Source organism: Myotis brandtii, unplaced genomic scaffold, assembly GCF_000412655.1.
Source record: "Myotis brandtii unplaced genomic scaffold, ASM41265v1 scaffold1643, whole genome shotgun sequence".
NCBI classification, from domain to species: Eukaryota; Metazoa; Chordata; class Mammalia; order Chiroptera; family Vespertilionidae; genus Myotis; species Myotis brandtii.
The window spans coordinates 777,828-803,508 of NW_005356017.1; the positions used below are offsets into that span (position 1 = coordinate 777,828).

The window sequence follows — 25,681 nt, forward strand, 5'->3', positions numbered from 1 at the left end:
CACACACACACACACACACACACACACACACACACACACCCTGCTTTCCTATTTTCCTATGTGTTCTGTTTCTCTGCAGAATCCTGACTAATACAGTCCTTGGAAATAGTCAAATTTGGGCCTGTGAAATCACCAAACAACAAAGGTCTGCAATTTTACTTGTTTAATTTGGAGTGTCTTTTCCGTTTTAAACTTGATAGATTATCATGGGCCCGGTTTGTATGGTGATTGAGCAATAAGAGTAGCTATTATTTATTGATAACTCACACATGCCACTCATTTAGTCTTCACAAAAATCCCTGTCAGTGAGGTCGTATTATGATCCCTGCATGACAGATAAAATTTCTAAGACACTAATTGATGGCAACATGGGTTCTGGAGTCTAGGTTGACCTTGGGCTAGTTATTTAATGTCCCCAAGCAGCAGTTCCCTCCACTGAGACAAAGGAGATAAACACTCTTGTATTGTGTGCTTGTGTAAGAATTAAATGAGATGTAAAAGCACTTTTACCCATATATGGCCCAATGAAAGTATTAACTATATGCTGCTATTTATTATTAAACCATGAAAGTATGCAGTATCTAACAAGATCATGTGGTGTGGGCAAAAGATGATTTATTTTTATGTTCAGTGTATTATATGCTTCCAAGAATAACTTCTTGTCAAATCAGTTTGTTCGGTGTTTCCATATAGCACATATTTCTTGAAATGTTCCGTGTACATCCAAATGCCTGGTACGATGCAAAGGCGTCCTGCAGAAGGTGGCATATTGCTAATGCACTTCAAGATGGGGACTTGAAAGATATAAAAAGGATTTGACATCTGGCATGGTGACTCAATTAATTACAGTGTTGGATTAATTAGTGTGCTGAATCTCCTGAGCCAACACCATGAGTCAGACCAGAGTAATATTACATTGGCTGGCGAATAAACAATTTAAAAGTATGTGCTAAATCCAAACTGATGCAAGGTTGGGTGAGGAAGAGTTAGCAGGCTAGATATTTTATAACAAGGAAAATTTATCTTCACGATATAAAATGCATATTCAAGTGTTGTCCGCATTATAAAGAGAATTAAAATTGCAGGTGCCTTTGAATTAACTCATCGCTGCTCAAATAGACTGTGAGGAGTCAGAAAAAATATTTTGCCTAAAGTAAAAAAAAAAAGCATACCTCTAATTAGTGATGTAACTAGTGATATTTTCTCCCAGAGATTTTTTATCAATTGAAAATTTCTGTAAAAAATGGCCAATAATTTTACCATGCTAAAATCAGTTTGCAAATGCTTTTGAGGAGGCAAGATGGCACGGTTTTAAAACTGCAGAGTCTAGAAATAAAAGGCCTAAGTTTTTATTTTCTTATCTTTAAAATGCAATAAAAAAGCCAAATTCACAGGTTTGTTTTGAAGATTACATGAACTAATCCATTTCCAACTCTCCATACAGTGTCTAGAGAAGAATACGTGTGTGGTATGTGCTAACCATCTGTTCTACAGAAATAAGAGTAGCACACACAGTAGTACTGGTAGAATTTCATGACATAAACTCTATGTGAATTCTGGAAAAGAATGTTATTGAAAAAGAAAAATAGTTTTAAAGTACAACTAAGCAAAGTAACTAAGTTTTTCAATAGAGAAATCGTTTAAGAAAATAAGATAAGTTAGATATTTAACTAAGAGAAAAGAAGAAATGAAGGGTATTAAGATTGTATTTTATAAAGAACTATTACCCACTGCTGGTTTTTGATACCCCAAAGAGTATTCATACACTCCAAAGAGTTTCAAAAATTCTGAAAAACTTTATACCTAAAAATCAAATACTTTGAAAAATATAAAACATGACATAAAATAGGTTTAGAGTGGTACAGGACTAGGGAAAAAAAGCCAAAATGATATCATCTGTCAAAAAAATTATTCAGGAAATTACTTCACTGACAAACTTTCACAGATAGATTTTACACACATCCCAATTTAGGATATGCTAAAAATGTATAAAAGCACCACTCTGCATATATGTAGATAATGACAAAAAGAGTAATAAAAATTTGCATGTCTCTATAGATATTAAAAGGGGAAAATGTTCATTTCTTGCATCAGTAATCGGTGCCACTTCAGCGCCATTACACTTTTGAAGAACTATTAGAGAAATGACTACAGGTTGTGTTGGCATCTGATATGAGTGATGAATAAGATAAATATCTTCTTGCCTAAAACATTATCAACAGTGCTAGACAACCAATAGAAACCTCCAGACAAATGGGTTTAGAATAGCATTTAACTCAACCTATGATGTTTAGACAATTTTATTCTTTTTGACTTTGCTTGAGAAATCAGTAAAGGAATCAGTAAAGGAATCAATAGGACTGTCTATGAATACATCTCTACCAAGCAAGGCCTGCAGTGTGTGGAGGGCCACATCTCAAAATCTTTTTGAAATAGGTGCACTGGATCACCAAGAATTAAACTGCCTAGGTTATTAAATGTTGAGCCCCTCCTATCAACTTGTTTCTTAAAAAATGTAAAATCTCTTGCTTCATCCTTTTATGGAAAATACGTGAGTTTAGGAAGTAAAAAGCACACCCCAAACATCTCACATGTTAATTAAAAGTTTGGTGACACAAATATTTCCTATTTATTCCACTCATTACTGTTAGGTGATCCAGTAAGTAACCTTTGTCTCATCCGCATGGCATGGGATAAGCAGAGATCTATGCATGTCAGTTTCTTTCATGAAATAACTTGAACAAGAAATTTCGTTCATGTGATAAGTTGAAGAAGAAATGCAGTCTTGGTGAGTTCTGCACATTAGTCAAAACCCCTCTGGGAGATTTTATATCTCCACAGTGTAGATAAGGTCATTTAGTAGCCATGAGACTCTCCCTACATAAATGGAATTCAGAGAGAATATAATTTCTGGATCTCCTAAAGAATATAAGACCTTTTCTTCATAAATTTTAGCCTTTGAATTATCACATAATAGGACTGGTCCTAATTACCAGGACCTGTGAATGTTACATAACATGGCAAAGAAAAATTACAGAAGTAGATGGAATTAAAGTTGCTAAATAGCTGAACTTTAAAATAGATTCTCCTTGATTACCCATGTGGGCTCAGTGTAATCACAAAGGTTCTTAAATATAAGAGAAGGAGACAGGAGAGTCAGGGTCAAAATGTGGACACCACAAAGACTCTCTCAGTGACTGCGGGCTTTGAAGAGGGAAGGAGGCCATACGCCAAGGATTGTGGGCAGCCCAGAGAAGCTGGGAAAGCGAAGAAAACAGACTGTCCCCTAGAGACTCCCCAAAGGAATTCAGTCCTTCAGACACCTTGATTTTCAGCCCAGTGAGAGATTCATTCCAGAATCCAAATCTTCAGAACTGCAAGATGATAAATTTGTGTTGCTTTAATCCACCAAGTTTGTGGCAATTTGCTATAGCAGCAGTGGGAAACTAATATACCCAATTAAGAAATGAAATTTAAATGTAACCAAGCATCCCATCTATGACTTTTAAAAACATCTAATTAATCAGTTGTCTATATAATCTTACGTAGAGGCAAACTTTCTGATCTCAGAACTTAGTAAAAACACACAAAAAATTTAACAACAAATATAATGCTAATCATTTATCCTTGCTCGTATGGGCACAAAGAGTACTACCGAGGAATAGCAAGGTTGCTTATTCCTTGCTCTTCGTGTAAACCTGTAATGTATGACAATTAATTTGCGTCATCTTAAAAACAAAAGCATTTGTATGTATTATTAAATGTGAATAGTATTAGTCTGGCTAAGCAGATAAAGCAACAACGTCATAAATTACCTTACTAAACAACCATTTAGTAATGATTAACCTGTTTCCTTCTAAATTCTGCGTATATTACTGTCAGAGACAAACCACTTGGAAAATATCCAAGTGTTTGGACCATGAATAAGAAAAAAAAATCCCTGTTATTTTTAGTGATTTCACTGGGAAGCAAACAGATAATTTCTGAGCAATGACAAAATATTGAGTTAGAACATCCACATACCAAGGAATTATTATTCAGATCCATCTTCCCAGCGAATGGGCCCCAGGTTGTTCCCACAGGAAGTTGCTGCCGACTCTGAATTTTCCGTTCCCCATCTTTCTGACAGACCTCCAGCTCTCCTGCAAAGGATGGAAACAAGTATTTTCACTTGTGAGCTTTAACAACAGCCACCTCTTTTTGTGCGTTTGCTTTATGTGCACAATACCCTCAGCACTCATATAAAGAGAATTAATTATGCTTGTCTAAAAAAACAACTGATCTTATTATCCTAGGAGGAAAATAAAACTTGTCCTTATTATTGTATTCAAATTTAGTCCCATTTTTTTCTTGCACCTTTGCACACACATCATCTACTGAAGTCAATTCTATTTAGCAAGTCCTTAAGAACCAGAAATAATAATACTTCCTCAAAAGGCATTGGTCCTATGCCAAAACAGATAGACAAGAAACATTAGGACAATGAGGTAGAGCTTAAATTCTTATATGTCATCACCAATATAAGTAAAAAATTACAACTAAAGATATCTATCTTAGGCAGTAATTTTACTATAATTATCCAAGACTTGAACAAAATCAGGAAAGTTTTTTTTTAAGTACTTGATAATTTTCTAAAATTTTACTAGTTCCAATGAATAAAAACATCTACATGTATAAAAAATAGAAATACATGTTTTTCCCAAATAAGAAAGGTTTGGTCAAAGTCATTTAAAAAATTTTTTCATCTAAAAATATGTTCGTATTGCTTTTAGAGAGAGAGGAAGGGAGAGAGAAAGGAAAACCTGGATGTGAGAGAGAAATATCAATAGGTTGCCTCTTGTCTGGGGATGGAACCCCCAACCCAGGTTTGTGCTGTGACCAGGAATCGAACCCACAATCTTTTTGGTAAATGGCATGAAGCTCCAACTGACTGAGCCACCCGGCCAGGGCCAAAGTTATTTTTATATTTAGTGCTTTAGGTAAGATTCTGGGTTAGCAAAAGAGTTTGTTTGAGAAATAAATGAATTAATAAAAAATTACAGGAGAGCTTCAAAACTTCAAAGAATGGCCACCAGCCTAAACATTTGGGGGGATTAACAAAAAAAAAATCTTAATCCGGAATTGGAGCCTCTCTCTTTAAATAATTTAATATATGCTATGTATGCTGTAAAAGTATTACCATACCATATTATCACACCAAAATTTTATCTTTTAATAAATTAATAATATAAGTTATTAGTTTTTTAATATATTTTATTGATATTTTACAGAGAGGAAGGGAGAGAAATAGAGAGTTAGAAATATCGATGAGAGAGAAACATCAATCAGCTGCCTCCTGCACACCTCCTACTGAGGATGTGCCCGCAACCAAGGTACATGCCCTTGACCGGATCGAACCTGGGACCTTTCAGTCCACAGGCTGACGCTCTATCCACTGAGCGAAACCGGTTAGGACATTATTAGTTTTTTTTAATGGTGTTTCTTCTCAGCCTGCTCAGCAGCAGATATAAAAATGGGAAGGACTGGAATAGGAAGATGTCTAAGTGGAAATCCATACAGAATAGGAAGTTGAGGAAAATCCTAAATAGAATATAATGTATTCAGTAATTAAATTTTCTAAATGATGTAAACCATGGTAGGTAACATATTATGAAAATTTTGCCTTAATCTTGTCCTAGTTTTTTTTTTTCAAGTCAACAACTACCTTTAAATATGAACACCTAATCATGATGATTTTAAAAGCAAAACCATCAACCTGAGTTCAATTATATCTCTTCTTTATATCTCTATGTCTGTGTCACTTCCTTTGAATAGTTAAAATACCAGACATTACATTTCATGTTTTATGACTACTTACCCCCAAAACCAAGATCAAAGTATATAAATCATAATCAGCTAAAATATTGTGTAATCATTAAATTGTGTCCATTATAAAATAGAAAAATATCTGCATCTGAACAATAAACATGTAATAGAAATAATTCCATATTCACAGTGAAAAGATTCAAATTTAAAGACTGCACCTCTATTCTCCCTCCTCACACTCCTTTTCTCTCCCAATTGTCAAATATACTCAAAATGGAAGAATTCATTGAATTCATTAAGGTAAGATAAAAACCTCCCAATTTTTTCAGTGGCTCATATGATTAGTAATGAGGAAATGGACCCAGAAAGGTTCAGTATACCTGAGCTTCTAAAGAATAGTTTTAGAAATAGTTTACCTACATTAAATAATATATTAGTGCTTTAAAAAAATCAAATCATGAAACTTATTCAGAATTCAAGGAATACAGAATAGAAATTTGTAATTGTATATGGAATAACAAACCCATTTCTGAGATTTGTCCCTGAAATTGTTTTTCATTTGTGTATGGCCACTTTGATTAATGCATTGGAATCAAAGACCTTGCATAGAAACATCCTCAAAGACAGAGCACAGATAACAATCTATTATGACGTCAAAAAGGAATAGGTGGGAAATGTCCCTAAAGTAAGCATATTTATGCAATATAGCAGTCACTTAAATCTTTAGACTATTTCTTCTATTAGAAAAGAAACTTTTATTTCGACCTGATCGTTCTTAGTATTTTCAACCATACTTACATTTTAAACGCATGTACAATTTACCATTTAAAGGTAAAATACACTTCAACCCTTAGCTAAACTCTAGTTAAGACTGTTGTTTTCTACATAAAGATGATGCCCAAATAATTTGCTCGTTTTTACACAGTAAAAAATAGTCATGTCTTATTTAAGAGGAATCATGAGAATCTCTGAAAACCCTTTTAAAAAGTAATTCATCCTCTTTTTCTGCCACTGACATTTTTCATTTGAAAAGGGCTCAGACTCAAACAGTGACTTCTTATCTATGCCAGTGGATTTACAAGCAGTTTTTTCTTTTAATGGATTAATAATTACAAACTTAGGGTAGATCATAAAGTGATACCCAAATATATCCCAAATTTTGGAGGTGTCTTCCTACAATGCTTTAAAATTTTAAATAGATCACAAATACTTTATGAGCTCTTAGAGATGGCCGTAACAGAGAGTCCAGTAACCATTCAAGCTATCAAGTCAATCATTTCAACTTCATTAGACCAGCAGGCAAATCCCAGTCTCCTTTCTGGCCTGTTAGAAGTTATTTCAAAGTTTAGGAAAAATCCTTTCTGTTGCTGAAATGGTTAAATAAAAGTATTCATTTATTCACAACAGCATTATAGAACTGCAAAAAAAAAATAGAAAATTATTAGCATTTAGATAGTACAAAGGTTACATAGGTTAATGACAGCAAGAGAAATAAGACATTGTACAAATGGAAGTTATATTTAATTTAACTTCCAGCTGCTTAAGAGTATGATATTTTTAATTTTTTCAATGATTAATACGTGTCACAAAATAGAGGAAACATTATTGCATTAAAAGTAAGAATGATTTTTAGCCCTAACTATCCAGTAACCAGCTGAATTACCATGAATATGTTAAATCTTTTCTGAATCGTTGGTTCTTCACTGTTAAAGAAGGGTTTTCACTCACTTGCCTTTTGGTAAGGTGTCCAGGGCACCATGATTTTCTTTCCCCAGATGTGACATATTATGAGAGAAAGAGTACTTGGGCTGATGGTCAAAGACCCAGGTCCTAGCACCACCTTATCATAAAGTGGATGTTTGATTCGAAAAGATCAGAGATTTCAAAATCAGAAAGCAAAGCTCTTATTTGATTTGTTTATTCATTCTTTTTGCCTCCATTCATTGGTTTATTCCTTCATTTAGCCTGCTAATATTGATTGGGTGTCTACTAAATACCAGACACTGGGTGACACTCAAGCATAAAATGATAAACAAATCTAGACCCTGGATACATTTCAGAAATTGTAATCTATAAGGCCTAGGAAGTAGAAGCTGTAGAATTGAGTGATTATTCAGATTTTAGGAGTTAAGGAAGAAACAATGCAACAATGATGTTTAAGTATCTGGCTTAGGCCAGTGGGCCAACGGTCATATACCTATTGAGATTGGGAACATGGGAGGGGGGGGAAGACTTAGGGATAAGATGAAGAGCTATAATTTTAAAATATGTAGCTGTAAGGAAAACAAGAGGTGATTTTTAGATGGGCAGGTACAAGGCTGGGCTCAGAAGCAAGGTCATGGCAAGAATGATAAATATTGGCATTTATTCATTAATTAAAATGAGTATATGGTAATAAAGCCATAAGATAGATGATCTAGGAGACCGTGCATATTGATAAGATGAAAGGACCTAGGACAGAGTTCCGAGGATCTTCTAAAGGTGGAGTGATGGAAGAGCAGGCACAGACAATTTAGAAAGGCAAAAGAATAAAAAATAAACTAAACATGGTACCATAGCAGGCAATGGATTGATTAAGAATTTAAAGGAGAAGGGATCAATCAAGTAATGTGAAAATTTATGAGAGTAAGAAAGGGACTAGAAAGATTCCTTTTGGTAAGATGACGAGCCTGGGTATCCGGAGTGAAAGGAGTTTTGTAGACTGAGAGGCCAGGACACGAACTGGAATAGGTTCAAACTTGAATTTGAGAAGAGTAAATGGAACAAGTCAGGTGATCCCGAGCAAATTCCTTAACCCTTTGTACTTTACAATATGGTATTGTAAATAGGAACCTCAATACCATATGGTTGCTAGGAGAATTAACTCAGATAACATATGCAAAGTACCTAATAATTATTTACTGTTTCACCCAAAAGAAATCAAAGCATTCTAAGAGTGTGTTCACATATTTCTAGCATCACATTTAACCATTCACCAGGGTCTGTGGTCACATTCTGTCTTTAACACCTCTATATGAAATACTCCCCATCCCTTGATTAGCATCCTTTCAAATATCTCCTGGATCCACATTCCTTACAAGCATTTTCCAGGTATTTATCAATTCAGATGTAGATGACCAACCAGCCTCAATTCACTCTACGGCTCCAATTCTGACTCCCAATCACTATCAGGATAAACTTATTAAAACTACACTTCCATCATGTCACTCATTGGTGAAATTACTTCACTGGCTCCCTTTAGACCATCCAACTTGAACTTCTATGTCTGACTCTGAATCATATCACAACATTGCTCCACAGTGTCTGGCTGACTTTCTATTCTACTCCCCAGAATACGTTCTTCTTTCATCTTATCAGGAAAGTCTTTGGCGTGCCTTCCTCATTGTCTCCAGTCTAACTTCCACACCTTCCTGAGAATTGTTCCCTCTACCTGGCAAGCACACTGTCCTCCGGGTGCCTTGACAAACCCTACTAATGTTGCAAGATCAATCCCAAAGCTAATCTCTTTCATGAAACCTCTTTGAATCCCAGAACAAACTGAGTTCTCCTTCCCTAACAGCCCCATGATATTACAGTCCAATACCACACAGTTTTGTGTTAATTACTTCTTAGTAGTGTCCCCTTGATAACTTCTTTCACCTCGACACAAGTAAAAACATCATGAACTTCAGGTATATTTTGTATTTCTGTTTATTCTCTGGTAATTAATATGGGTTATGCCATGCAGTAATTACAAAGTACAAATTGAACACGGAGCTGATTGGATAAGATTTTCATGAGATCATAAACTCCATTTGAGTACAGTTAACTTTGACTTTAAAGACAAAAAATTGTCTTAATATGTGTCTTCTTTGAATTATAACAACCTTATGTTTCATCTGTTCAACATTTTATTATATTCATATACATTTTACCTCGTTTGTGAAATATAGAGCAAGATAAAAAATAAAGATTTTTCTCTTGTGCCCAGTTTGTATTTTTACAGCGATTCTTCAAAAAGAAGCCTTATTTTTTTTAACATGCTGGGTAAGTGCACACAAAATATTTGAGACACATAGGATGGACTAATCAATTTTGGTAAAAGATAATATTGTTAGTGCTGAGGGCTGGTTCTCTTATCTTCTTGATAATGCATACTTTTAAAAGTCTGTGATTACTCAAAGACTTATGATAGCTTCACTTAAAAAAAAAAAAAGCCCTAAGTCAGAAATCACTACCAAACATACTGCAGCTTTTAAGATATCACCCCACTTTTTTTGCCCAAGCAAAAGAAATTTACTAGTGGAAAGAAATACTTAAAATCATGAGAGAGATACTCAAATCTTTTTTCATTGAAGGTGCTATCGAGCCATCATTTTGTTTCTTTTTAATGGGGTCCTTTTGATGCCTCTTTAGAAAGCAAAGTATATGAGAAGTGTAGCACACCAAAGGGGAACAGACAAGCTGTGGGCCTTTTAGCACAGTTATCAGCAATCATGCTTCAACCAAGCTTAGCATTAAGTTGATGACATAAATGCATATGGTATTTACAGAACATCGCTTAACTCAAGGCTCAGATTTCACGGGACATCACTGCAAGTAAATGAGATGACAGGAGATCATGTTTCATTTGCCGAAAATAAACTTTGGATTGGTTTGAACTTGGTTTTAGAGCTATTTAACCAAATTTTAAAGCAGGCCACATGAATGGGTTCATAATGTCTACCAGGCCTTTCTAGAGCAGAAAGCTAGGGCGTCAGAACCCACATTTATATTTGCTCCATGGTTGAAAAAACAGTACACATCATGGTATCAAACATGGGCAGTCCCGAAGGCATGCTGAGTTCAAAAAGCGCTCAAAGATTCAAGAAATCTCTAAACATGGTCAAAGTCAGCCAAGGTGGCTGAGCTCTGGCAGAGCTCTGGCTGTCTTATGGTTTAACCATTTGACAGCTGCTTGCCAGATACATACGAGGATTAGATGGTCATTTTACTGCTCGTTATCTGCACAGTCAAACTGCAGTCTGGTCGCGATGCATGTTTCCTCCGGCATTAATGACAGCACGTCTCATCTGCATTTTAAGACAAATAGTGCCTTTATAGGATGCTTTGTGGATCCATCTCGAAGCTTGGTTTGGCAAGGAAATGAGACTCCTTGGCCAGTGGCGGCAAATCGCCTTATTGGGATCCCTTTTCTAATTTTCCTTCTCAATTTTTGAGTCATGCAGTCATCACACACACTAAACCACAGTTTTGAACATAAACTTGAAATACGACATTCCCTATTCAAGTCCTCCAGTCAAACCCTGATAAATCAGGCTGGCCATGCAGCGATCTTATCCCTTCTGACTCTTTAATAAATCGAACCTTGTAAGTTCGTACTGTTGGAAGTTGTCACTAAATGAAATTGTGACCTTATCCGGCACATGAACTTATCCTGCTGACAACTACATTTACTGTGTGGATAAGGCAGGGGGGAGAAAAAGAAAAAAAATAATAACGGAAAAAATGAGATATTTGATAATTCTGATCTTAGCCATACGTAACTCTAACAGATGAGATCTTTTTGATGTTCCTTTAATGATTTGCCAAAGACGAGTCTCTACTTAGAGAAAAATGCTCACCCCAGGTAAGGGCTGGGGGCACCGCAGCTGGTATTAAAAGTGTGTGAAGAGGTATGGGGTGACAGCAGCGAATCCCAAGCTATTAGTCTAACACAAAGAGCCCTGAATTAGCTTGTAATTGCACCGGGAAAGATAACATAATGGTGGTGGAAAAATAGAAACGTTCCCTTTCCACGCCAGGCATTCAGTGCCTAACAACTCTAAAGCAAGACCCTGGAATGGTCTAAACCAGGGGTGGGCAAACTTTTTGACTCGAGGGCCACAATGGGTTCTTAAACTGGACCGGAGGGCCGGAACAAAAGCATGGATGGAGTGTTTGTGTGAACTAATATAAATTCAAAGTAAACATCATTACATAAAAGGGTACGGTCTTTTTTTTTTTTAGTTTTATTCATTTCAAACGGGCCGGATCCGGCCTGCGGGCCGTAGTTTGCCCACGGCTGGTCTAAACCCTAGAGCAGGTTAAATCACGGCAGTTCTTGAGAATGCAAAATGCACACGTTGGCTCTCATTTCTAAAAAGTCTTCGAAATCAATGCGTACCGCACTGTTTAAGAAGCAAATGAGCATGCACGTGCTACCAAATAATGGCATGTATTACCAACTCAGGGAGCTTTTCCTTCCTTATTCTGCCTGGTCTTAAGGATTCATGTCTGGGCATTCTTTCTATCCTCAGGCCCATGGAAACCTACCAATGATCATTTTCAGGACAGAAAAATAGGAGAGATAGAGAATGGTTCTAGGTAGTAGTATTATTGGGAATAAAGTAGAAAATTCAAGATTTAAAAAAAAAACACACACACACACACACACCGTGATCTGAAGTAACTAGAAAGCCACAACCTGCATATTCACATACAAAATAAGTTTTATATGCAGAGAACACGTTCAAGTGTGGGAGCAAGAAATTGCCATGCTCTGCCTTTTGCTCTATGGTCTGCTCCTATGAGTAACAACAAAACTCCAGCTCAACCCAGGTACCTGAAAATATTCACCTGGAGTACGACTCGCTTTGCTTTGGGGAATGTTTGGAAAAGTCACTGGCAGAAGGAGCTGCAGTTTCTGGACATGTTTCAGCCGCTGGAAGGAGGAGGGGGTGTCATCAGTCTTTTGCTCAAGAAACCTGGCACAGTGTGCTTCTCCGCTGCCAGAAACCCTCCCTGACCTTCCAGCCAACACTCCTCGTCACAGGCTGACCGAGTACCACTTCCTGATTCCAATCTCGAGCCACAGAGGGGAGGGTCTGCCTAGGGAGGAATCATCGTGGACAGGAGAGGTCTGGGCGAGCAGACACAGGAAACAGCAGTGGGGGAGCAGCAGCCAGGAGTCAGCCTACAGGCGGGAGGGCCACCGCTGGGTCACCGTCTGCGGAGCCCTGGGCAGGGAAGGCCGGGTTTCTCCAGAAGGAGAAACTCCAAAGGAGATACTGTGGGTGAAAATCACCCCCAGATCCTGTTCGGCGAGAAAGAAGCAAGAAACAGCTTTCAAAGAACATTTAACACCAATGGACCTCACTGATATTCATGGTTCTACATTTTAGGCAACATTTATTTTTTTAACAGTCCTCACTCAAGGACATGCGTAGAGAGAGGAAGAGAGAGAGAAACACTGATGTGAGAAAGAAACACCCACATGTGCTCCAACCAGCACACACGTATGTGCCCTGGCATGGAATCAAACCGGCAACTTTCAGCGCACAGGGTGATGCCCAACCATCCTAGCCACTCCTGCTGTGCATGGGCAGCCTTTGCTTTTTGTCTGGTAAAGTTGTATGCTTTCTCATAAGTGGCATTTATTCATTTAGAAGAAGATAGTGGGAGCACAGGAAAACTTTGCACAGGTCATTGCTTATGAGGTGTTCCTTCAGCTCAATGCCTGTAAGAAACCCAGGTAGAGTCTTGCTTACATGGTAAGATGGTATAGGTGCAGATGAGAGAAAATGTACTGATAAGTTTGAACAGGTAAATGGTATTAAGTGTCCATTGTGATTAGAATGAATTTTGCCTGGAAGGAATGGTCTGTAAGAAGCTCCTTTTGGGAGTGGAAAAGGGAAATTTGGGGTCATAATATGTGGAAACCAAGGGATGCCACAATGACTTGACAGGTGAACAAATAACATGAGAAAAACCACAACAATACTCTGAAAGCTTTTCATCTAAATCAGGGAAGTAACAGTGGACTAACAGAAATGTGCCGAAGACTGATCTAAAGTGGTATTCCGTTATAGCTTTAAAGAATTTTATCCCGAGAACAAAATGTCTAAGTATCACTAAAAGTGCTAAAAAACATAAGAGTGAAAAATAGAACCATAAAGAGACTAAAAATTCCACCATGTACAAATGACTATGGATCACAGGCTACTTGAGTTCATATCTACAACACTACTGCCAGGGCAGCACATACAACACCGAAACGCTTTATGAAACCTCAATGTGGGTCCCAGAATTCAGAAGAATAAATACTGTGCAGACTAGACATTGAAGCATTAACGTAATTAATCAGCAAATGAATTCTCTGATTGTATGCCATCTTCAAGAAATTATATATATGTGTGTGTATATACACACATACACACACACATACGTACATACATATATAGTTTGGAAATGTTTTAGTCTCTGGAAAGATTTAATATGTAGGCTAAAATACTGGCACAAAGTTTCCTTTTTTTATTTCTAAAGTCTGAACATGCACTGCTGAAAATGTTATTAGTTTCCAAAAAAAATACTTCCAAAAATATATTTCCTAAAGATCAAGCAAGCTGCAGTCATTTGCTTACACTTCTGGAGTCTTTCATTAATGCGTGTATACCTTCGCAGTTGCATATATACTTAAATTATGCGTAACTGACAAGAGTAATTTTGCCCAAAGCAGGCTTCTTGACACTTTTGTTTCTTGGGTGCAGCACACAGTCCGTCTTTCTGTGTTCTGAAGGCCTTAGCTGTATGGCATACGGCTGGAAATATTCATCATTAGTGTTATGTTTAAGCCTTACTGTCCTCTGAAATCTGCCTGTCACTCCTGTTGAACGCTTCCCTGATTCCTACAGCCTCTCTTTGCCAGATGGCCAGAGGTGGTCTTGCCTTTTGAACGACTGCAATGTTTGATTTTTAACTCTAAAATTTTTCATCATTTTCCTCCCGATAATAGTGATTTGTATATACTCATTAGCTCTCTTTGTTGAATTTACTAGATATCCCCAAATGCTTTGTACGTGGTAGAGTTGCAGAAAATATAAAAGTGTGTGTGTGTGTGTGTGTGTTTGTTTTCATTGCTCTGGGTTAAAGGTATTTAAACAATCGATTTTTACATTCATGATACTTTTTTTTTACATTATAACACACACTTCAATTGTTACTCTCTGGGTTAAAGGTATTTAAACAATCCACTTTCACATTCATGATACTTTTTTTTTTACATTATAACACACACTTCAATTGTTACTTCTCTGAGGAGTAAGCGGACAGCGTAGGTCTAATTTTTACCATTTTACCATCTGATTTGTTGGGCTGGACTCAAAACTAAAGTAACTTAAGTGACAAAATTAGTAGTGAAGCTAGGACTCTGACCCTGGTTTCCTGACCCTCTCATGCTCATTTTACTTTATCAAACGGCCTCTTTAAAAAAATTTTAACAACTTAACTAGGTGGAAGGATTGACCTCAAGCCCCAGTATCATATCAGCAGCCATGAGAGGGGGATTCAGTTATAAGATCAGCTGCCAGTCAATCTGGAGAGCAGAATGAGTGCCTGGAGGACGGGCCTCAGGGAGAGGCCTGGAGAAGACAAGGTGATAGAAAAGATTAAACAAACAGAACACCGGACAGGTCATGGGGGGAAGAGTGGCAACAGAATTGTCTGATTATCAGAGTTCACAATAAACTTTTACATTTCGGTCCCAAAAATTTCAGTGAGAGGAAATCTAAGATACATGGTTCTAAAACAGTGCCCTTTCCTCCCTACCTTTGATCACTGTTCTCCAAGCAAAATATGTAGTTATTAAATCAACTAAAATTTTAAAAAAAAGAAAGTCTGATTAAATATAGCAGGTCCTTAGAAGCTTTTCTTCCTAAGAACACAAAGTTTAGGCATTTGAACAATAAAACAACCCCCCAACTTCTCATTTGGTTGATAGTACCTTCTCCTAAGAAAACTATTTGATGTGAAATTATATAAAGTGATTGCAAACTGGAAAATCTCCATGTCCAGCTTGTGAAATCCTTCAGGATCACACATTTAGCACATTCAGTGGCTCAAGGAGGCATATGGTTAGTATACATACATGGTGCTCCTCTTCCCTTCAGTTCCTCTCTCCTGTTCTCTAACTTGGATCCTTCCCTTTCCAGCATGAATATGGAATAGAAAATGCCAGATCTTGAAGAAGGAAGAAAAGAAGAGAGAGGGGGAAGGAAGGAGGGAGAGAAAGGAAAGGAAGGAGGTAGGCAGGCTAATATAATTACTCAGGAGTGTGATTTACATAAGCTCAGAGCCTGCTGCATAGATCTGAGCTTCGATCCTTTTCTCCACAGAGGCGAAGAAAACAGCGCTCTCTGAAAACACCATTTCTGTGAAGGAGCCCCTACCAGGCTATGAGGACCTGGCCCCGGACAGCCACAGTAGCTCACCTGGTATTAAACTTCTGCAGGCAGAATTATTCCAGGACTATTTTATTCATAAAACCACACTAACTAAAAGCTACTAAAAGAAGTAATTACTAGTTCAATATTATTTGTTGAACACATAATGCCAGGTACAATGCTGGATACTGGAGATACAAACGTGCATCTAATGGGGATCTTTTCCTTACGTGACTTAATCTAATGCTGGTGAGCCAATCATAATTACCGCAAATGATCCAACACATGAAGCTTTGGGTGAAGGTAGAAGATCAAATTTGCCCAGCAAGTCTCCTAAGACAACTCAGAGAAAGCAGAAATGAGATCTCAGAGGCAGGAAAACTGGCAAAGGACAGTGTAAGCCATCTCTTTCCTTTAATAGATCCGAAATAATAGCTTTTAAAAGTGACCACAATACAATGTGAACATGAGCATTTAAACACATTTGTGAGGTTACAAATAAAATTTTTTGTAAGGCAGAGATTCAATGAACTAAAAAGTGATGCCTTGAGATAAAATCATCGCCAAATTGAAAGAAACAAATGACTGAAGTTTGTTGTAAAGAACAGACCAAGGAAACTGTAACTGATGGTAAGAGATTCTGTTGTACAATATTGTAAAGATGTTAATTTTAGCCGAAACAGTATTTCTTTAAATATATTTTTTATTGATTTCAGAGAGGGAGAGGAAGAGAGAGAGAGAGAGAGAGAGATAGAAACATTCAATGATGAAGAGAATCATTGATCAGCTGCCTCCTGCATGCCCCCCACTGGGGATCGAGCCTGAAACCTGGGCATGTGCCCTGACTGGGAATTGAACCATCACCTCCCAGTTCATAGGTAGATGCTCAATCACTGAGTCATGCCAGCTGGGCCAAAATGGTATTTATAAAAATTGTTTAAAAATCTTATAAGCTGCCTTCATCTTAAATAATACTAGCCTTTTCTTATAAAATATTTTCAATATCACAAAAAATAAAATTACAAATTACTATTTTTAAATAATTTCATATAAACTCCTAAAATTGAGATAACAATACTAGAGCTCTCTCCTCAAGCATTAAAGACCAGAGAGGTGAGCTCATCTATAAGTGTATCTATTGTCCTCTCAGTTGACAGTGCCTACAGATAGAAGGGACCCTTTTCATCACTTGCTCCTATGACAGATGAGGGGAAGTTATTTATTCCCTATCAGATGAGTACATTCAGAACTCCTGGTGTGATGCCTGATACCAGAATAAGGCACCGGGCAGTGACCACAATTATCTAAACTATGTATTTGATGCAAGATATGAATTGCTCTTTTTTTAAAAAAAATTCTAGATTTTTTACATCATCATTAATATGTCAGAATACTTACATAGTCAAAAAGGTATTACATTTAAAGGCTATTTGCAAAACTCTACTATGTAAATAAACATATGTTGCCTAGAAATACCAAGAGCTTTTGTAAATAAATATTAGAAGTTAGAATAGATGTTTGGAATAATGTATCTCTGTCAAATATGTGTAAACATGCCCATTGGCATGTTCCTTTGAAACAGCTTTTTGTTTTTGTTTTTAAAGGAAAGATGGATATAAATGTAAAGGCAACTTGTACTAAGCTACCCAATAAATAGTAACTTAGGTCTTATTTTCTCTCTAGTTTCACTAACTTAAATAAAATCAAGGATAGTAAATACCATTCGGTAGATCCATTCTGTTTTTGTTTTGTTTTTTTTTAAATATTGTTCATCATTAATATGGGTGATCTGGAACATAGTTAAAATGCCATAGATATTGCACTATGGAAATAATTATGCACAAGTCTTAACTAGAGTCAAAGTAATGATTTTTCCATTGTTAAGAACATATGCTTAAGCACTTTACTTTCAATTTGTAATAATAATCTATAATATTCTGTCCCCCACGAAGTGCATGAATATCCCACAATTTTGTATTTTATTGTATGACAAATGTGACCACAGAAATGTGACTGTGATACTTTTTTGAGCATATTAGAAAATAATTGCATATGTAGTAATAAGGAAATAACCTATGGGACATCATTAACTTAGATTTGATAAATTCTTTTGATTTTGTAAACCATTAAGAGCGGGGATTATATACACTCTTGGGATTCAACAACAGGTCATCTAAAAAAACTTTATTAACTTGAAGCACCCGCTTATATTCTGCGTGTATCCATTGGCTTGCTGCTACTTCTCATGGGCAACAATTTATTTCTCCAATTGTTTATCCTAAATTTGTTGTGAACACGAAACCATATATGTAAATAACTCAATATAATATCTGCCGCATAATAAGTATTTAATAAATGTTACACATTTGATCTTAGTATTTTATAGTTGAGAATAAGGAAAATGAAGCATATGAATGAAAACTACTTGCATTCAAAATGTAGACCTTTATAATCACAATTATCCAAACTGAAACTAGCTTTCACCCAAAATCACTTTCACTCCAGATGAAGAAAATGAAGAATGAAAGAATCACATTGCATCTGAAGGTGACAGTAACAGGTCATGGAGCTGATTCTACCCACACAGGTAATGGCAACCTTCAGCCCACAGTAACCCCAGGTGGTATTCCTTTCTCACTTCACAGCTAAACCAGGCAAAGGTGTGGCTGTGAAGGTTAACATCAAGGGTGAGTCACCCATTCCTTTACTACATAACCAGGACTAACTGTTCCACTGATATTATCCTGGTATTACAGGGTTCCAGAGAAGAGAAAATAGGGAATATGCTTATACTGTAGTAAACCCCCCCCCCAAAACTAGAACACCCATATTTAAAACAGTGGAAAATATTTTTTTTTACTTTACTGTCCATCATTAGGTTTTAAAATTTTATTTCTCCAATATTCTCAATTATAAAATAACCAACATAAAATTTTTAACACTTACTCAGTGTTTATTATGTGCCAGACATTATATTAGTCCTGTATCTAATGTTCTCACTTGCACAAAAAACATAGGAGGAACAATTGGGAAATACACTCATACCCATGGTGAACCACTTGAATGAAAGCAAAAGCACCTTTATTAGTTATCATAATCTTTTATATTTTTGAGAATATTTGCCTTTAATTTTTGTTATTCAGTGTAGATTTACATATTACCTCCTTTTTCTTTTTAACTCAAAAGTAACGCTTTGACTCAAATTGATGCAATTAAATGCCACAATACAGCAGAGAAGAACTGATCAAGATATACATAATAACAACAATCATCCGCTACGTGAGAGCTGGTTACTAGGAAGAAACAGAAGTCCCTAACAAACACTGCTATACTGAATAACAATGACTAAATATGTAATGGACAATTATATTAAAGCCAGGGACAAATCATAATTTCTTGATGGGAAAAAAATGGCAGTATTCTAAATATAAACAGACAATGCATCCAATATTTCTTCAAAAATATTACTTAATACATTCCTTCACACTTGCATATCTCTTTATCAAAATCAAAGGTTATTCCTTAGCCAGAATCCTGTAAAAAAAAATGCAGATTTTTCATTATTATTTTTACTATCATCAGTATTTTTTTTACCATTCTGACCAACAATTTGAGTTTCTAAACCAAGTATGTTAAACTTAAATAAAACAGTCCTGTCTGTGTAGATCAGTTAGTTAGAGCATTTTCCCGATATGCCAAGGTTATGGGTTGATCTCCTGTCAGGGCACATAGAAGAAGCAACCAATGAACATATAAATAAGTGAAACAACAAATTGATGTTTCTCATTCTCTCTCCCCACCCCCTTCCTCTTCCTAAACCAATCAATAAAAATTAAACTTAAATAAAACATATCTTAGGGAAAAACAAGTCTCTTTTAAGCACATTATTAATTTATTCTTTTGAATTTTCATAAACAACAAGGTCTGAAAATCAAGGCTCTCATACAATGAGTGCATTTACCATTACTTATTACTAAATTCATGTACGTCAGGAAAAATTATGATGTCATAAGCCAGTTGCGGGACAAGCATATGGTAGTTAGTCCTAACTAATTCATTTTTTATTCATTCATGAGCAAACATGAATGAGCATCACTTTGTGGATAGCCCTGTAATCACTGTGCATTTGGGGGATCACTTTTCTTAATTTTGCTAACCTGAAGATCGTGAAATCAATACTTCAACTTGTGTCTACAATAAAGCAAACACTTCCACCTTTATATTTAATTGCAACCATATGAGCCATATACCTCCTTTCCTCCATAACACAGAATTAGAGTAGAATGTTTTTAGTTTCAGTTTCATTATATGGAATTACAATCAAGCTGGCAGGACCAGAGCAAAAATTTGAAACAGGAGCCAGAAGCAAGAGCATAATATAAATAAGATTTGAAATGAGACTACTTAATAGAATAAATTCTAAAGCACTTAAGAGAAATTAATTTACATACACACAATGCAATTACAAGAAAAGAAGAAGCCAGCGTCATTAGGGCAGGGTGAAAGAAGACTGCAATTACACATCATGGCGCTCCCACTTGACCTCACAGAATACTGTTAGTCATCATCACAGTCCACTGCAGGAAACTAAAGGGACAGTCTTCCTTTCTTTTATAAATATCCCAATACCCATGCTAGAACTGACTATTCCCTAAACAGTTCACACTACTGAGGTTTGCCTACTCCTATAACTAAGAAATTTATTTCAATAAATGTTATTTTATTTCGGAATTTTACTATTTGAGAAACTTAAAAGCTTCTAGTTTTATAACTCATACGAAAATATTCTGTAGAGTACCAACAGGGACACAAAGAGGTAGTTCTCCAAAATACCCTTTATAACCAGCCATGTTTTCCCTTCTCTCTTTGCACCCACATCCATCAAAGCGCCTCCCATGCTGCAGCATGTGCATGTGCGCATGTGTGTGCCTGACTGTGTCAGTGATGATGTCTGGCTGACTATTATCCAGTTATACAGCTCAGGAAAGAAGGTATGGTGTCTAATCAACTTTGCTTCTCAGACCTAGTACTATATCTCAACTAAAGTAAGGATTTCATTCATATTATTTGAATACACGGAGGGAGGGAGGGAGGGAGGGAGGAAGGGAGGAAGGGAGGGAAGGAGGAGAGTGTGAGGATATTATTTGTAAAAGCATATACAAATATAGAGTGACTTCACTTATACAGGATAAGATGAACATAAAAATGATAAAGGAAGAGAAGAATACAACACTAAAAAACTTGAAAAGATTCCTTTAGTTCTTCTGTAAATAGGCCTCATTACTTCCAAATATATGAATAAGGAAATGATAAGAGAGACTGATAAATGTACATAACCTGAGTTGAGTGAGGGAGAGTCAAAGAATAAAGTTCCCCTTGGCTGCTGAATCGGTGACTGCCCTGTGTGACAATGTACTCTCCATCCATGGGGGAGGCAGGCCAGGGGATTATGCTCCCCCTCTCCTGAAAGGTAACAGGTCAATGCTTCAGACAGATTTAACCCAGGTTCTTATTTAACTTCTAACCATGGAAATGCAAATCAAACTAGTCTGTTAATGTCGCCAAGATCTTTCATTGGATTTCACTACACTTTTTCATAGATCCTTAACCAGTAAACATTTTTTTTTGTACATTAGACACAGCTTAATGAACTATCAGTCTTTCTGAGAACACTTGTGGTTCTTAAAGCAAATCATAGATTTAACACACACACACACACACACACACACACACACACACACAGATAAAACTGAAAAAAATCAGATTAAAATAGGTGGGCTCTATGGATGTCAATATCCTGATCGTGATATTATACTATACTTTTGCAAATCATTTCTACAACTGCATATGAATCTATAATTGTCAATAAAATTTCCACTAAAATATGAATTTATAATCTTGAGATCCCGTAAACGACTAATTTACTATTATAAAAAACAAAGCCAACCAGGTGGATTTAACCCATCCCACTATAGATAATACAGTCACAAACTGGAAGAAATATAAAAGATATGTCCTTAGGTTTCATATAATTTTTTTTTAGAATCTGGAAATTCTTTTTAATTTATCTTTATTGTTGAAAGTATTACAGATGTTCCCTTTGTTTTCTTGCTGTTGTTTTTCCCCACTGACTCCATCCACCCCGCACATGTCCTTCCCAAGCCTTCACCACACTATTGTCTGTGTCCATGGGCTATGCATGTACACTCCCTGGTTAATCCCTCCTCCCCTAACCCCCCACCCCACCTTCCCTCTGACATTCTTCAGTCTGTTCTATGCTTCTAAATATCCAACTCATTAACTTAAGAACTGAAAGTGAACAATATGGCATTTCTCTTTCCAGTATTTATTGCTTATTTGTAGAACTTCAACTATAATATTTGTAACTCATGACTGATAAATAAAAAATAATTACAGCTGCTGTCAGAAAATTATTATTTGTCATATAAGCACTATTCAGTGCACCTATAATAAGGTATTCCTTCTTGGGAGCCTGATTTTATTCCTGCTGTGTCTGAAAAAAAATAGTTTTTGAATATTTTTTCCCAAATACTAATTTTGAAATACTAATGACTAATTTCCCAATATACAGGAAGACATAATAATGCTCATTAATATCTTCAAACATCGACTTTTGTAAAAATGATTTTCTACATTTGTGAACATTAGCAATTTCTTTAACATGCAGGTGGTTTAAATTGCGTTTGGTTTCTCTGTTCTCTTCTGTTCCTTTTGGTGAGATTCAGATGCTATACTGAGACAGATAAAGTCATCACGGTATTGCAATAAAATAGTGCAATACAATAAATGCACTGCCAAAATGGGTGTAAGCGCGCCACTGTTTTAAATGGAAATATATCGTAAGATTATATATTTTGTAAAATGGCAACACAGATATTACTGCTCCTGGTGGAAGATGCTAAGATCTCTATTTACTTGGCTGGTGTAGGTCTGGCATTAAGTGTACACCTACAAGTAAATTAAATCTAATGCTGATTTTAAGTTTCCTTGCAAAGTACTGCCTTTAAGCGAGATGTAAATGCATTTAAACGGGTAAGTTCATCTGAAACTCTGTCCAATAAGCCTAGTGTTTCTTGCAATATAAAGATTCTTCTTTGCCCTAACCGGTTTGGCTCAGTGGATAGAGCGTCGGCCTGCGGACTGAAAGGTCCCAGGTTCGATTCCGGTCAAGGGCATGTACCTTGGTTGCGGGCACATCCCCAGTAGGAGGTGTGCAGGAGGCAGCTGATCAATGTTTCTCTCTCATCGATGTTTCTGACTCTCTATCCCTCTCCCTTCCTCTCTGTGAAAAATCAATAAAATATATTTTTTTAAAAAGATTCTTCTTTGATCCAGGACATTCATGATATTTCACTTAAAAGTACAGGCACAGCATGGTGGAGTTGGAAGAGAATATGTTTTGAAGTCAGGTGGACATAGGTTTCTATTCGAGCTTTGTTGCTTTGCAACTGTGTGGTAGGACAGTTAAACTGAAACTTCGAGTCTTCCTTTATAAAAATGAGAGAAATAATACCTATCATCTGAGATTCTTGTAGTAATTAAATGGCATAATATGCATGACAAGCTTAACATAAAGCAGGCACTTCAAAAAGAATATCATATCAGGAATAATATTAAAATGTTATATAGGTTCCGTAGAGTGGAAATAATAAAGGAGATTCCGGCCTTCATTGGTTTACACATACGCACCATATGCCTAATTTTGAGACATAGTTCATGTTCTAACTCTGGGGAATAAAAGTCGAAAGTTGCAGGTCAGCCTGCAATGAGAAAACTAGCAAAACTGATGCCACTGAAACCTGTTTCCAAGTAATGTAGTGGTACTGAGATGAAAAGGATGCATAAGGTAAAAAATAAATTCCACATTTATAAGCATTTTTTTCAAGTTAAATAACTTGATGAAATGGAGGCAAAGAAAAAAAAAAAAACATCTTCCAGCTGCAATTTTCCGAATGTGGGAACTTGCTGGTGATTTCTTACTTTCAACCATATGTTCATATTTTTTCTTTGTGCTGTTAGGGAGTTCCATATCAAAGATCTATGAAAACGAAGAGAGCTCAGTCTGCTGAAAATAATTCCTTGACATGTAGTGACCACTTTTCCACTTTAATATTAACTTGTATTTTACATTGCTTTTTAAAAATGAAACAAGTATTTTCAAGCAAGGTCTCCAAACTAAACTTTAAGGAGAGGATTAATTCTATTAACTTACCTTTATTACAAAAAGTGTGTTTCAGTTAATTAGTTTTTAGGTATTTTAACATAGCTTATTGATTATAAAACAAATATGCTATTATTATTGTTAATTTTTCATATGTCATAACACTTTGCAGTGCCTACTATGGGTCATGTACTAAGCTACTTGCCTTTCTTATATCATCCCATGTAACTGTTACAAAAAATGTAGCAGTTATATCCATTTAGAAGATGAAAAGGTTGAGGCTTTGTGGGATTAAGTCATTTAACTATGTACACAAATCCTTGCTCAAGTAGCAGACTGCATTAAGGTATCTGGAAATATGAACTCCACATGCTAAATATTCTCCAAAAATGTCCCTCTGAATATATTTGAGTCCTCAAAGTCTCTGATTAACATTTATGACTGAATTATTTTATATAAAAATATTTTACCAAGTAAAAATAGTCTTTCACCTTGAAATAAAATAAAAAAGTAAGGAAACAGAGAAAGAGGCAGGTGAAGAAAGACAACAGAGAAAAAGAAACAGAGTTGAGAAAGTGAAAATAAGAAGGGATAACATAAAAATGGATACAATAATCAGGATACAATTATCCAAACAAAGTAAATTTTAAGAGAAAATACGGAGGAAAACTAGATTTAGTAAATAAAATTTCTGAGAGTGTTAAAAGAATAAGCACTGTGAATATTCTGCTTTTTAAAGTTGTATAAAGCTCAAATTCTTTGGGCAGGAGAACGTGAATTCATAATCAATAACTGAAATAACCAAAAAGGCCAGAGATCTAAATATTCTTCCAGCTACACTAAAGAGATTTAACATTTGTAAAATCATACCAATATCCCATGATAGGCCCAGCTGATGCTGGACAACTTTGTGTTAGGGCCCTGTGACTATCTCCTACAACAATATAATTATAACTTTGCAATAAAAAAGGTATAAGATAAATCCAAGGCTATTTCCTCCAGCTCACAAAGGTGCATGTAAATTGTTGAAGGTCAGTTTTATGGGTTCGTTTACTATCTATCATAGTCATGACTACACATAAAAATTGTCCCTTAGGCAATAAATACATCACAGGCCGTACTCTTTCCCACAAAGTGTAGTCACTGCGATGAAGCTGTGGCTCCAAATGTGCAGTGGATTAAAATGCCCACAGTAGAAGATGTTTACAAAGTCACTCCTATGATGTCTAAACAAATGTCCGTCTTTGGGTGGTCCTGGTGATTTCATAGAACAGGGAGTCTCTGTCATTGATAATTCTCCAACGTATCTATCTATATTCAGCAATTCCATATGTCAGCATTCCCCTTTTAGGATCAAAGTAAGGCCTTTAATAAATCAATCAAAGTATATAAGCCATGATATATTACCATTTATGGTGCCTCAGTGAAATAGCACTATTGAACAGAATACAGACATTTTTTTAAAAAAAATATTGATTTTAGAGAGATAGAAGAATGGAGAGAGTATGAGAGAGAG

The 25,681-nt window shown here is 36.1% G+C and overlaps 1 protein-coding gene across 1 annotated transcript in view; it reads right to left on the bottom strand.

The window, feature by feature from the left end:
• The window catches only part of ZFPM2 (zinc finger protein, FOG family member 2), a 312,267-nt gene that overhangs the window by 206,589 nt on the left and 79,997 nt on the right, over nt 1-25,681 (bottom strand). Inside the window, exon 2 of the mRNA XM_014536528.1 lies at nt 4,024-4,142. Within this exon, the coding sequence (XP_014392014.1) occupies nt 4,024-4,047 (24 nt within the window). The 5' untranslated portion in view covers nt 4,048-4,142. The remainder of the gene's footprint in view (nt 1-4,023; nt 4,143-25,681) is intronic.